We start from the raw sequence: 15,456 nt of genomic DNA, 5'->3' as shown, positions 1-15,456 counted from the left end.
TCCAGCGCCATGAAATCAAAAACCATCAGCTATCTTCAAAGTCTTGAATATTGTATTTTAAGTAAATTGTTAAACCACTTCCATGTGAAATGGTTGCAGCTTTGTCAATAACGACTGGAATTTTACTGCCCTGATTTACAAGCTTTCCAAGAAGTTGTTCTCTCATCTAATATATGTTTTGCAACAATCCAGACTGTAACTCTAAACTGCCACGCTGCATTCAGATAAGAGTTATTTTTTTGAAGTCTCAATAAATACTAAATCAGAAAATTATTTTAAACTATGCAGTATGTTGTTGGTATTTCAAGTAACCTTTTCTTTTTTCCTTTGCTTTAACAATACTCTTTGATAAAATGTTTTTGGAAGTTATTTCAAATTTTTTTTTGAAACAGGTTTGTATGTGTTCCAGCTTTGAGATGTATTTGACATATAACATTAAATTTAAGGCACGTGGTATGTTAACTTGGTACGCTTCTATATTGCAAAATGACTACCACCATATCCCTAGCTGATGCCCCCATAGTGTCACATAATTACCATTTCTTTTTTGAGGTGAGAACATTTCAGATCTACTCTTCACTTTCAAGTATATAAGACAGTTTTATTAACTATGATCACCATGCTGTACACAAGATCGCCAAACGTTATTTAAATTGTAACTGGAGGTTTTTAAGTGTATGTATACTTTGACCAGCATCTCCCCGTATCCTCAATCCTTTGGCCCCTGGTACCATCATTCCAGTCTGTTTCCAGGGGTTCAGGTTTTTAGATTCCAGATATAAGTGATAAATAGTATTTATCTCTCTGACATATTTCACTTAGCATAATGCCCTCCAGGTTCATCTATGTTGTCATAAATGGCAGGATGTCCCTTCTCGTGGCTAAACAGTATCATACTGTATATACATACACGGTTGACACTTCAACATAGGCTTGAGCTGTGTGGGCCCACTTACACAGATTTCTTTTATATGGTAGTACTGTAAACGTAGTTTCTCTTCCTTAGGATTTTCTTAACCTTTTCTTTTCTCCAGCTTTACTTTTAAGAATACAGTATATAACATATAGAACATACAGCCTAGGTGTTAAATGACTGTTTACCTTATCAGTAAGTCTTCCAGTTAAGAGTAGGCTATTAGTAAAGTTTTGGGGGAGTCAAAACTTTTATGAAAATTTTCAACTGTGTGGCTGGTCGGGGGGGTGGTTGGTACTCCTAACACCCACGTTGTTCAAGAGTCAACTATGTACCACATTTTTATAAACCATTCAAACTGCTGATAGGCACTTAGGTTGATCCCATATTTTGGCTATTGTAAAGAGGAGTACAAAGAACATGGGAGTGCAGGTAGCTCTTGGAGATGCGGTTTTCACCTCCTTTGGATATACACTCAAAAGCGGGACTGCTGGATCAGAGAGTAGTTCTGTGTTTAGTTTGAGGAACCTCCATACGGTTTTCCACAGTGGCTGCACCAATTTACATTCCCATCAACAGTGCATGAGAGTTCCCATTTCTCCGTATCTTTGCCAACATATCTCTTGTCTTTTTGATGACATCCATTTTAACAGGCATGAGGTGATATTTTATTGTGGTTTTGATTTGCATTTCCTTGATCATTAGTGTCCCTGAGCACCTTTTTACATACCTGTTGGCCATGTGGACGTCTTCTTTGGAAAAAGGTCTGTTCAGAACCTCTGCCCATTTTTAAGTCAGATGATTTTTTTTTTCTTCAAAGATTTTATTTATTTTTATTTGAGAGAGAGAGAATGAGAGAGAGCGAGTACATGAGAGGGGGGAGGGTCAGAGGGAGAAGCAGACTCCCCGCTGAGCAGGGAGCCCGATGCGGGACTCGATCCAGGGACTCCAGGATCATGACCTGAGCCGAAGGCAGTCGCTTAACCAAATGAGCCACCCAGGCGCCCAAGTCAGACGATTTTTATTGAGTTTTAATCCTCACAGATTTTGGATATTAACTCCTTATCAGATATAGGATTTGAAAATCCTATTTCTCCTATTCTTGAGGTTGCCTTTTCATCTTGTTGCCCATTTCCTTTGCGGTGCAGGTTTTTTAGTTTGGTGTAGTCCCACTTGTTTATTTTTGCTTTCGTTGCCTTTGCTTTTGGTGTCAAGAAATCAATCATTGCCAGACCTACGTCAAAGAGCTCATTCCCTTTATTTTATTCTAGGAGTTTTATAGTTTGAGGTCTTACGTTCAAGCCTTTAATCGACTTTATGCTGTTTTTTTGTGTATGGTGTAAGACCGGGGACCAGTTTCATTCTTTTGCATGTGGATGTCCAGTTTTTCCAATGCCATTTATTGAAGAGACTGTCTTTCCCCCTTTGATTACTCTTGGCTCCTTTGTAATTAAATAGACCGTATATGTGTGGGTTTATTTCTGGGCTCTCTATTCTGTTCCACTGACCTAGGGGTAGGTTTTTATGGCAATGCCATCCTGTTTTGATTACTATAAAGTTTGTGATACAGTTTGACATCAGAGAGCATGATGCCTCCAGCTTTGTTCTTCCTCTTCAAGATTGCCTTGGCTATTCAGGTTCTTGGGTGGTTCCATACATGCTTTCAGATTGTTTATTCTACTTCTCTGAAAAATACCATTGGAATTTTGATAGGTACCGCATTGAATCTGTAGATTGCTTTGGGTAGTATGGACATCCATGTTAGTTTATGCTCATCAACTAGAAGAATAATGATCTTTCCATTTATTTGTGTCTTCAGTTTCTTCCATCAGCATCATATAGTTTTCACTGGACCCATCTTTCACCTCCCTGGTTAAACTTATTCCTATTTTATTCTTTCTGATGCAATTGTAAATGAGATCGTTTTGAGTTTGTTACTGATTTTTGGATACTGATTTTGTATCTTTCAACTTTACTGAATTCGTCTCACAGTTTTTTTTGGTGTTGTCTTCTGGGTTTTCTATACATAATAATATGTCATCTGCAAATAGACTACTTTACTTCTTCCTTCCCAATTTGGATGACTAGTTCTTTTTCTTGCCTAACTATTCTGCCTAGGACTTCTAGTACTATATTGAACAAAAGTGGCCAGAGTGGGCATCCTGGTCTTGTTCCTGATCTTAGAGAAAAAGCTTTCAGTTTTTCACCGTTGACTATGAGATTAGCTGTGGGCTTGTCACATACAGCCTTTATTATGTTGAGGTACATTTCTTCTCTACCCGGTTTGTTGAACATTTTTAATCATAAATGGATGTTGAATTCTGGGTGTTTTTCCTTAATCTACTGAGATGATCATATGACTCTTACTCTCATATTGTTAATGTAGTATATCACATTGATTTGCAGATGTTGAATCATTCGTGCATCCCAGGAATAAATCCCACTTCATCATGGTGTATGATCCTTTTATTGTACTGTTGAATTTGGTTTGTTGATACTTGAAGAATTTTTACATCTATGTTCAATCAAAGATATTGGCATGCAATTTTCTTCTCTTGTACTGTCCTTGTCTGGTTTTGGTATCAGGGTAATGCTGGCCTTGTAAAAAGAGTTTCAAAGTATTCCCTCTCCAATTTTTTGGGAAGAATTTGATAAGAACTCCTATTAATTCTTATTTAAATGCTTGGTAGAATTCACCAGTGAAGGCTTCTGGTCCTGTACTTTCAATTAGCAATCAAACCCCTAAACAATCTCCTTACTAGTAGTTGGTCTGTTCAGATTTTCTATTTCCTCATGACTCAGTAGGTTGTATGTTTCTAGGAATTTATCCATTTCTTCTACACTGATCAATCTGTTGGCCTATGATTGTTCCGAGTAATTTCTTATGATCCTTTTTATTTCTGTGGTAGCAATTGTAATGTCTAATTTTTTTTTTTTTTAAGATTTTATTTATTTGCGAGAGAGACAATGAGAGACAGAGAGCATGAGAGGGAGGAGGGTCAGAGGGAGAAGCAGACTCCCTGCTGAGCAGGGAGCCTGATGTGGGACTCGATCCTGGGACTCCAGGATCATGACCTGAGCCGAAGGCAGTCGCTTAACCAACTGAGCCACCCAGGTGCCCTGTAATGTCTAATTTTGAGCCCTGTTTTCTTGGTGAGTCTAAAGATTCATCTTTATATTTTCAAAAAACCAGCTCTTAGTTTCGTTGATCTTTTCTATTGTCTTTTTTCCCCTCTCCATTTGTTCCTGCTCTGATCTTTGGTATTTCCTCCCTTCTCCTAACTTTGGGCTTAGTTTGTTGTTCCATTTCTAGTTCCTCGAGGCATAAGTTTAGGTTGTTTGGGTTTATATCTTGTTAAAATCATTAAGATGGATTCCATTCTATAAATACAAATTATCTTAGGTTGGTATTCCTGTACAGGACCCAAAGATACTGTGGGCTGCAGTTTATTACTAATTTTTTTTCTGCCAGATTCAGAATATTCATGTTTATGGTGTCTACAAGGACAAGACTTATCCAAACTTTGTTGCCCCTTTATAATAAAACGAATTTCTGGAACTTATAAACATCAGAACACCAGATACCACTAACCCAAGAATTACAGTCCATTAACAATGAAAGAAAACAAAGTAAAAAAAAAACAAAACCTACTTAAAAGCTGCATTAAACAGTCTGAGGATAATGATAAACAGGAGTTTCCTAAAGCACCGAAGGCTGCAGCTTCTGAATAGCCATGCAGCAGACAGACAGACCACCCACTGCTGGACAGACAATACTTCCAAAGCAGACCCCACTACAGCCTACCAAATCAGCTTGAACTAATGAGTTTACGTTGAAGTTTATATTACCCCATCTCAATTGCTACTGTATTATTCATTGATAAAGAAGAGTGTCAGTAACCAGGAAAGCCATTGCAGCGCCAACAGCTCAAGAGTGGTCCTGGTGGCAACGATCACATTAAACGGTTCTGACTTCTCTTTAAACTGTCACTCCAAGACCACGGATATTTTCCATTCTGAAATATGCCAACTGGAACAAAGGGATAGCCTGTCACTTTTAAAAAGTAAAAATGCCCAAAAAAGGAGATTTCAATAAAGCACAGCCTACAAGGGAAAACCATGATGAAGAGTTTTCCCCGCAGTGATGTCGCTAAATTTAAACCATGTTGCTACCAAAATAGTCACCATCACCACCGCCATCCTATTTACTGGTTAGGAGAACAACAGTTGCCCCACAGCCTTAAATGGAAATGACCAAACAAAAAATGACTTAAATTCTCAGTCTAATTATGCCACGTCCTCTACTTAACACCCTTCAATGTTTCCTTTTAGAAAAAACCCTGAATCTCTGTTCCAGATCGCTCTGCTCTCCTAACTCCTCCTGACCCCTCACCTCGAAGCTCAAGTGCCCTCAGAGGTCCTGCCCTGTCTACCCCATCCAGGCTCCCCCCTCCACCCCTGTTATCACAGCTCCATCGTCTTTTCCTGCCCTGCACTTCTCACAACGTGCAGTTAAGCATGTATTCACATGAGAATTTACTGTTTGCCTCCTCACTAGACAATTCGCTCTATGCAGACAAGGTCTGCACACTGCAGTAGATCCAATCCCTAGCATGACGCTTGGCCACAGAAAAGTGCTAGATAAATATTTGTTGAATAAATGAATGGTGAATAAATTGCTAAATGCCCTATGTCTATGTAACAGAACTGCCAAAAGTAAAACAAGGTTTTATTTTAGGTTTTCTTTAAACAATTATGAACTAAGTGAAATATCTGAGTACTGCTATCTCAAGAGCAAATACGCACACAAGGAGCGAGTATACAAAACCGAGATGACACAACAATGGCACGTCCTTGCTGTCCTCCTCGGACTTCGCGTGGACAGGGGCATGCACGGAAGACTAAGAGGCCCCATTTTCCAGCAGCGACTACTATCCACAAGGGGGTTGCCCGGCAGAGGGAAGAAACAACATAGAATATCAGCACTTGGCCTTCTGACTAACAATGGTAACCACACCTGCCCTTCTAGGTCTCCCGTTTACAAGTCCAAATCAAAGAGGACCCTTTCACTACCCATATTGCAGAATCAGAAATTTCAGAGCAGACAAACCACGGCTGATTCAGGTCCAATAGCTTTTGCCAAGTACACCACATACCCTGGCATTCGGACAGGAAATGGGGTGAGCAAGAAAGAAGTAAAAACAGGCCAGCAGGGCCTGGGACGGGCCTGGAGGCAGGGACTCACCAAGAGGGGTGCCAACAGGCACCAGAGAAAAGGAATCCAGGGTGAAGTCAGCACATAACTGGAAAACCCAAGTGGGCTAACAACGAGCCAAGGACAGGCTGAAGGGGTAGAGGTCTTAAGATTAGATAAGAAAGCTGTGTATATACAAGTAGAATGTACTGGAGAGTATGGTCACTTTCAAGTGACAATGGACTCTAAGGTACACTATGTAAGTGGGAAAAGTGAAGGGACAGTCAAATTGGAAGAGTTAAAGTATTATAACCCACAGATGCCAATGTATGGTTTAACACAGGTTAGGGGAAACAGATGCGATGAGGTACACAATCACTGAAATATGCAAAAGAGTGGAGTGCAGGTCAGTGAGGTCAAGAGATGCAGGGGGAGAGGCAGCTTACATCAATAATGCAGGGTTAAAGAACAGACTGAAATGGAAGCAGAATGAAATCATTCTAGTTCCATAAACTGGAAAGATTGGGGGGGGGAGAAGAGAGGAAAAAGACTATACCGGTGGGGAGGAAAAATCAGCATTCAGTTCAGGTGAGGCAGGAGGAGAAACATTTGAAGGAAAGGTTAAATGTCTAAGAGACTTTGTCTGGGGGTCAACAGAGCAGGTAGAACAGGAGGGGAAAGACACAGCTGACCAGGAGTGGGAACAGAAGGAGTGAGGAATTTGAGACCGAGGTGCTAGGCTCAGGTAGGGTGGAGTCCTGTGCAGGAGGCCCTCGATGTACAAGGTACCAGGAGGAGTAAGATGCAGAAGGAAAAGGCAGTAAGGGCTACTTGATTCGCTCACAGTAAGTGTGTCTGGTCATAGTTGATTGACCCCGGCCAGGCCTACTAGAGTCCCTTTCCTGACAATTAAAAACCTCAAAGAGAGACAGAAGGTAGAGCCAAGTCATTTTACAACACTCTTTCAAGAATGTCCGTATTTGGGGCGCCTGGGTGGCTCAGTTGGTTAAGCGACTGCCTTCGGCTCAGGTCATGATCCTGGAGTCCCGGGATCGAGTCCCGCATCGGGCTCCCTGCTCGGCAGGGAGTCTGCTTCTCCCTCTGACCCTCCCCCTCTCATGTGCTTTCTCTCTCATTCTCTCTCTGTCAAATAAATAAATTAAAATCTTTAAAAAAAAAAAAAAAAAAAAAGAATGTCCGTATTAACCCCTGCTGATAGTCTGGTTCTCCTCTCTGAGCTGTTCTTACCCTATAATCTTAAATAATTTCTCCATTTTTGCCTTTTTTTTTTCAAGCACAGAATCATGTGTTGCTTATAACCAGAGTATCTTGCCTGACTCAGCATGGCTCCTGTCTACAGCCAACTCATTCGTTTTGTAGAGAAGGAAACCGAGGCCCTGAGAATATAGGTTTTTCCCAGGTTACAAGACCAAAGACCAATTCCCCTAACTAGTAATGTAGACCATAAACACAGATTGAGACCAAAAGTTTTAGAATTTAAAGGACTTCAGGTAAAATCTAGGTATAAAAGGTTAAAGTTTTATAAAAAGCTAAAATTGGAGCCGACGGAGGTGGGTAACGAACAAGGAAAAGCCACTGATCTTCTGGTAGGAACTACCAGAAGATCTACTTCAAATTCCAGCTGTATTTCATATTCTATCACAACACGAAGCCTGAGTAGTCAAAGGTTTCTATAAAAATGTTCTTAAATATCTGAAGCCATTGTATCAATATCAAATCTCAGCTTAAGGAAAATAAAGGCACAAAGCTAGAGGAAGGAAAGACGAATGCCAACCCACGGACAAATGTGAGGACCAGGTCTATAATATCAGAACATTTTTGGCACTGATCACATGCTTAAAAACTTTTGTCTTGGTAACCTCCAAATATTTTTCGACTATAAGATATTTCTCCTACTTCCTTAACCTTCCAAGATTGTTACTTCACTTCCCCTCTTCTCAGAATCTTTTGTAAAGCTCATTTCCTTTGTTTTCCCTATCAAGCGTCCTTCCCTTCCTAGAACTTACTTTATTTCCCTTTCTCTAGCCAAAAACTGGGCTGCTAAATATTAATCTTTCCTGTTTCCTTGGTGTTTGATATTTTTGGATCTAACCATTCCCTCATTAATACAAGACAACTTTCATTGGTACATTCTAGCAAACTTTTCCCATGTCACGGCTTCAGAAACAGCAACAGGAGCTTTTTTTTAATAAAAACATTAACCAAGGTCATCAGTTTCTAGGACGGAACATAAATACCATGCATGCTTCCTTGAAGCTATTCATTTCCCTTTGAACTATGGGTTTTCAGTAAAAATGGGAATCAAGGCTTATTTATTCCAGATGGTCCAAACCCATTAAGATAAACATGTATAGCCAATGCACCATATGAAATATTTCAGGGGAACGTAATTTTTATAGAAAAGGAAACTATATTACATGCTAATTTATTTAATTAGAAAACTGCCCTATCTAAATAGATGGAACATGTCAACCAGAATGGAAACTCAGGTTTTTCCCCCATTTATACATCAGAAAATAAAGTAGTCCTAAAAATTAACGTTTTATATATTTCAAACCTATGAGAGGAGATGTAGTAAACTTCTTGTGGCACTTAGCTCTGTTTACTTCCAGTCTTTCTAATAATCACCCAAATTCAATTCCCTGTACATGCAGATTATATGAAAACTACTACTCAATAAACAGAAGGAAAATAACAAATCTTAATGAGGTTCTACTAAGACTTAATACAAAAACTCTTTAGGATAAAGAACATCATTTATCTTTCAACCACAACTGTTCTAAATTGATATATGTTGGTTCCACTATATCCCAATCAGTGGTCCATCATGGGGGGGGGGCAGGAGGGGCGGGTTTGCCCACCCCACCACTCAGGGGCCATGTGGCAGTGTTTGGAGTCTTGTTTGGTTGTCCCAACAGCAGTGGTAGTTGGGGGTGGGGATGACGTGCTATTGGCATCTAATGGGTCAAAGCCAGGGATGTGGCTCCACATACAAAGCACAGGACAGCCCTTCCCAAAGAAAATCTACCTACCCTCAATGATTGAAAAACTGTCCGACCAAGAGGAAAAAAAAAAAAAAAGCAACTGGAAAGAAAAAAAAAAAAGAGCAGCCAAAGACAAGAAGTGACCACAAGTCACCACTTGCCAAGGCCTTCCCAACTCCTCAGGAGCCACCTACCTTGGAGGCCTGTGGCGTGGATATCACATGGACTGTGCTGGGTTTGACTCCATTCGCCTTTGGCCGCTTATAGAGAGCAAATCTGCTTTTCCTCCGGCCTCGGTCTCCATTAGGTAAAGCACCATTATACCTATAAAAAAGATGAAAGTTCATTTATTTGTAGACTTTTTAAGTTAAAAAAAAAAAAAAGATGGAATAAGAAAAAGACAGGGATGATTATTAAAAAAAAAAAAAATCGCCCACTAAACACCCCACAGAAAGAATGGGCTGCAAAACCAACTTCAGCTGTAATGAAATTCAAATCACTTCCAGAAACTTAATTTAAGAGTGATGTACAAAGTAATTATAGGTTTCCTATTCTATAAAGTCAGACTCTTCAAATCTTTTTGGAAAGAGACAGTATAAATAAGCAAATGAGAATTCTGCAGAGGCTGGATTAGTGCTGGCTCAATTTAGCAAGTGTTGTTCTAATGGACCCCAGAGAAACACTCAAGAAATATTTTTAAATGAACTAGTTAGAAAATAGCATACTAATTAAACCTCATCTCTCACTCCCAAATCACGTTAATGTCTTTAGGATCTTTATTTGTAAGAAGACCAAATTTAGTTAGTTGCAGTCTTAAAATTTCTGAATTCTCCACAGTCATTCTCATTTCTATTTGAACCTTTAAACTGTCAGGTGAGCAAAAATACCTTGTGATAATTAAAACATAAAACAGGACTTCACAAGAAGGTTGCCCATAAAGAGGCCCAGAAGTAAAAAAAAAAAAAAAAAAGTTTTAGTCCAAACTGTCAAATAACTTAAAAAGTCATCTGGAAAAAAAACAAAGTCCTTAATGCTGATTTCCCACATTAGTACCTTAAGCTAATACCAGTGTTTAAAAGAAATGCAGGACCACATTTGCCACCCAGGCGCCCTGTTCTTTTTTTTTTTTTTTTTTTTAATTTTCAATTGTATTTCTAACTCTGGATTTAATGGGTCCCTGTGTGTTCTGACCAATGTCTCCTGCCGCCACGCTGACAGGACTATTCTCCATCCCCTTCTTGGGAGAAGTTCTTTTCAACTTGAAAGTCCTGCCTTTGCCTCCCGTTGAGCCACACCCAAAACGTGGTGGGCAGTATGGCAGAAGGGCCCTCAGGCTCATGAACAGTAAAAGTCAGAACAAAGAATTTTTTTTGTTTTATAATTCAGTAGCTACAGTTTGACAATGGATTTAAATTATCACTTAAAGTTATTCCTGCTGTGTTTTTAATCTGTTCCATTTCCATCACAAAGGAACATCAGCTACATAAAAGTGTCTCTAGAATACAGAGATGATTTATTTCAAGTCTCTTCTTTCTGAGGCAAGATCAAAACATGCACTGTTTTCTTACACATTATTTGTGATTGCTACTATAATGAAAGCATCCGTGAGTAAACCACCATCATAAACCTACTTTGTTTTAATATATTTCCAAATCACTTAAATCAAGATGAACATTCTATGAGAAACATATGTAAATCAATTAAAGCTAGGACTCTCAACAGTTTAGAGGAACGTTTCCCCACAGAGATCTGGCAGGGTTTCCTGAGCCTCTCACGTCTCCCCAGCTCCCTGTCCCATCTTTCCGTGACATACTGCAGGTTGAGAAGATCTAATGCAGCAAGAGGGTGTCAGATGCCTTTTAGGGATCGACTCATGACTACACACCCTTCTCAGGAACCCATCCCTTAATGGCCTCAGGTGAACCCCAGGACCATGTCTGAATGAAATGGCCAGGCCAGCATCCTCCCCACCACACTGTAGCTGAATGGCTGGGGGTGGACATCTGGCCCACATTGGCCAAGGACATGCTCATAGTGGAAAACACAAAATTGGGACAGAGGAAAAACCAGCCAGTGTCTGGGGATGGCCAGAGATGTACGACGTAAGTGCACCAACTGTGCGAATGTCCCAACCTGTCACATGATGCAGCAGCAGAGAAGTGAGGAACGAAGCAGATGAACAGAGACCAGTGGCCAGAAACAAAGAAGAGGCTCAGGGCTGCTATTGGCCCTGTTGTACTCTGACCCTTGTTCATGACATCCTCTTTAGTTTTGGCTAACTCAAGTTGGTTTCTGCTACCTACAACCCCAAAGTCCTATCTAATATAAAGGGGGGGGCACGAAAATTAGTACCACCTTAACATATGCAGAAACGTTTTAAGTGACCTGAGCATAGAAGAAGATACTGCAGGTTAAGCAAACACTATGCCATCTACATACGGATTACCTACTCACTCAACACAGCTAAACAGTGATTGGTGAAAAATCCTATTGAAAATAATTAAGGTGATGGTGCGAAAACAAGTGTCACAATGAGACAAGTTTCTAATTAGGTGAAGCTACATGGCCATTCATTCAATCTTAAAAATGCCAAGTCCTAGAACTACAGTGATGAATATCGGCTTCCTGGTCTTCAGATCTCTCCACTTAAGAGCAGAGAAAGGCATAAGAACAAGTGTGATAAGACCTGTATGCAACAAAATGGACTACTGCACAAAGCTCGTGGGAAGAAGCATCAGGGAGGGCTTCATGGAAGAGACAATGTGTGAATGGTCTCAAAATGTGAACCAGACTAAATGGGAATACAGGGCAATAGTACATACAAAGGCAAGGAGTGTCGGTAGTTCAGTACTGTGAGAGCATCAGGTTCAAGGCAAGAGAAGTAGCAGGCCTGAGGGTAAGAGGCAAGGGCCAGGTGACAAGAGCCTGGCGTTCCATGAGGGCATGGCTTTTTCGGAGAATAGGGAGCCGGTAAGATTTATGCAAAGGACTAACATGATTGGACATAAAGTAAATGCTGAGACAGCATGGCGCAGGATGGACAGCCAGATTAGAGTCAAGATCATCAGACGGGACAACTAGCCGAACCATAGGGAAGTGTATTGGGTTGAATGGTGGACCCCAAATAGATAGGTCCATGTCCCAGATCCTTTGGGAAAAGGGTCTTTGCAGATGTAGTTAAAGCTCTGGAGATGAAATCATCCTAGGTTACTGGAGGGTTCTAAATCCAGTAACAAGGGTCTTTGTAAGAGACACACAGGCCCATGTGAACAGAGAGGCAGAAACTGGAATTGGACAATCACGAACCAAGGAATGCCTGCAGCCACCAGAAATGGGAAGAGACAAGGAAGGACCCGCCCCCTAGGGCCCCCAGCAACAGCACGGCCTTGGTAGCACTGTGGTTCCAGAATGGAGGCCTCCAGAACCGTGAGAATCCATTCTGCTGTCTTGAGCCACGTCGTCAGTGGTAACTGGTCCTGACAGCTGCAGGAAACGTTAACAGCCTAAACCAAAGCAGCGAGGAAAGGTGTCAGAAGATGAGATGAACATTTCAGAGCGTTGTTTTCAGTGCCAGGTAAGCCTCAGAATCTCCAGGGACGCTATACCAAATGATGCACGCCTAAGTCTCGTGAGTTTCCAAGTCTGGAGTTCTGGTGCAGGGCTCCAGGAGTAGGTGTCAGAGCGGCACAGGGATGCACACTTGCAGCCATGGTTTTGAAGACCACTATCAATAGTACCTGGGGACTTGTTTGGCTGCACAGGGTGGAGGGACAGAGAAAGGTAATGGCATACGGGCTTCTGGCCTCGGCTGGGGGGCGAGGGGGCAGTATTAGGAAGCAGAACAGGAATTACGGGGATATCCAGGGAAAGCCATGTGGGAGGTGAGAGAACTTACAGTCCAGGTGCTTTTACGCTACAAGTGTGGCAGCTGAAATCATGAGTGTAAATAAGATATGCCCAAGAAAGTGCAAAATAAAGAAGTCAAGGACCAGAAGGCAAGGACAGACCCTAGAAAATGCAACCATTTAAAGAAATAACCCCTTCTCACCCCTTCTTAGTCACAGGCAGAAGGCCCAGGAACAGGAGAAAGCTGTTCACTGGAGACAGAATTCACAGTGTTCAAGCAGTTAAAAGGCCAGTTCATAAGACAAAAATGTGCTACCATGATCTGGAAAAGACCAGGTCATTGGGGAACTTATCCATCTCCAACAAGTAAACACAAGCCAGCCCCTGACCCTGGGTCTCACTCTGAGCCTCCCCTCCCATTCCATGTTCTCCTCACAGCTGAGAATCTCAGCAGAGTGCTCCTCACCCACTGTCCTGCTTCCAATACTGCTGGACTCAATTCACTATCATTTGGTCTTTGCCCCAAATCAAAAACTACATTTGGTCATGGGTCCTGCCACCACCATGTCTGACCTCCACCCTACCCTGAAAATTCCCCACTGGCTCTCGAATCAGTGTGACAGATCAGAGAGGACCACAGATGCCGAGACTTCCCCCAGGGAGAGGGGAGTTAGACTACCCCTGGGCTGGCCTTAGGGACTCGCTTACCAACAAGATGTGGAGGAAGTGATGTTCTGAGACTTTCTGAGCCAAGTCTTAAAGAGCCTTGCAGTTTCTGCTTGGGTCTTCTGTGAGCCTTGAGCTGCCACGGAAGAGACATGGGACCACTGTGCTGGGGGGGCCACACGTAGGTGCTCCAGTTGGCAGGCTCAGCTGAGCCCAGCCTTCCAACCACCCTGCTGAGGCACCAATCACGTGAACAAAGCAGTCTTGAATCTTCTGGACCGGCCTCTCCCCAGCTGACTATTACCAAGTGACCACTATACCACGTGGGGCAGAAAAACCGCCCAGCTGAGCACTGCCCGAATTCCTGACCCACAGAATGGTGCAGTAAATAAGAATGGTCACTGTGTCAAGCCACTAAGTTGGGGATAGTTGGTTACACAGGAACAGGAGCTTAGAACAAGCCCTAATACTCCCTTCTCCCTGATCACAGCCTCTCCTTCGTCCCCGATCTGTCAAGCACGGTCACCTCTTGCTAAGCATGATGACAGACTCTTCCCCTCCCACCTCCTGCCTCCCCATTCCCCCAAGGAACATCCGGTCCATCCACGGCACCTGACACAGAGCACCAGTGCAGAGGGCACCCAGGCACTGAGACCCGCCCAGGGCGACTACATGACAAGAGAGAAGGACCATCGTTTATGTACTGGAGGAGAGCCCAGAGATGTGCTGACAAAGGCAAAAAGTTATCATTCCAAGGAAGAAGGTCAGAATGTTCCCCAGCCTGGCAAGCTCTTCGGCCAGTAAGTTCATAGAAATAATATTTCCAAGTGTTGCTGCCACCTGTTTTAGCCGAACAGGGGTATTTGGATTCAAACCCACAAGTTGCTTTTCAAGCTTCCCAATTTAAAAAAAAAAAAAATTCTGGAGATGTTAAAAACATCCACTTATTTAGTTAAGTGTGTGATGAAAATTTAACTCTTCATATATGCAGGGCAAATAGTTGGTCTTAATAGTAAAGGTATTTGGATGCTGTGAATGACAATGAAAAATCTGTGTAAGAAACCTCACAAATCAAGGATTTTTCCTAGTTTAAAATGCAGAGTTCACATGTTTTCACTAGCATTTGCTGTGCATTTACCATGGGACAAGGAACGATGGGAGGGAGGCATTATTACTCTCTGTGGACAGGTAACAGGCTTGAATGATTGAAATATACACATAGACTTGCACAGCTAGGAAAGGGCAGACAGAGCCCTAATCCACACCTGCTTTTGTCTGACTCCAAATGTCATGCTTTCCAGTAGACGTTGACAATTTCTAAATTCAAGGCATTTCTTGGCATCTAACACCAAGATACAGTCTTGAGGAGATGACTGCCACCTAAAAAATGCATTTGTCAGAAAGAATTTTCTATAGGAAACAGCAAGAGAGGTGTGGGCTAGGGGCTCCCCATCCCATTTTGGAGGCATCACGTTTGATCCTCACCAGCCTGAACTTAGAACCGCACCCACGTGGAAATGGGGAAGAGGACGTGGAGTACAGCATCGCAGGACCGGGTTTCCGAGGCAGCCCGGCTTCCTGCCGCAGTCTGAACATCCAGCCCTCCCTCGAAAGCATTTCTGTCACTTGCACAGATAAATCACGAGCAACTACTGTAACCAAAGTAAACCATCCGCTGCCGACGAACAGGTCAGGGCCACGACAGACGAGATGTAGAGACAGGGCACAGAATCTGATAAACTGCAGCATGGCACCTGCCTCGACACGGCACACCCCAGCTCACCAGGGTAGTGAACGTACTAGTGCAACCGTATGAAAACACACGTAAGCCC

General features: G+C 42.2%; 1 protein-coding gene across 3 annotated transcripts in view; it reads right to left on the bottom strand.

Annotated features, from left to right (window-relative positions):
- PELI2 (pellino E3 ubiquitin protein ligase family member 2) overlaps positions 1–15,456 on the bottom strand; it is a 193,394-nt gene that overhangs the window by 133,830 nt on the left and 44,108 nt on the right. For all 3 annotated transcript variants that reach the window (XM_032405176.1, XM_032405177.1, XM_032405178.1), the window contains exon 2: positions 9,307–9,436. In XM_032405176.1, coding sequence (XP_032261067.1) covers positions 9,307–9,436 — 130 coding nt within the window. The remainder of the gene's footprint in view (positions 1–9,306; positions 9,437–15,456) is intronic.

This window comes from Phoca vitulina, unplaced genomic scaffold (assembly GCF_004348235.1).
Source record: "Phoca vitulina isolate PV1807 unplaced genomic scaffold, GSC_HSeal_1.0 scaffold7, whole genome shotgun sequence".
Taxonomy (NCBI): Eukaryota; Metazoa; Chordata; class Mammalia; order Carnivora; family Phocidae; genus Phoca; species Phoca vitulina.
The sequence above is the reverse complement of the archived record's forward strand: the minus strand, read 5'-3'. Positions and strand labels throughout refer to the sequence as shown.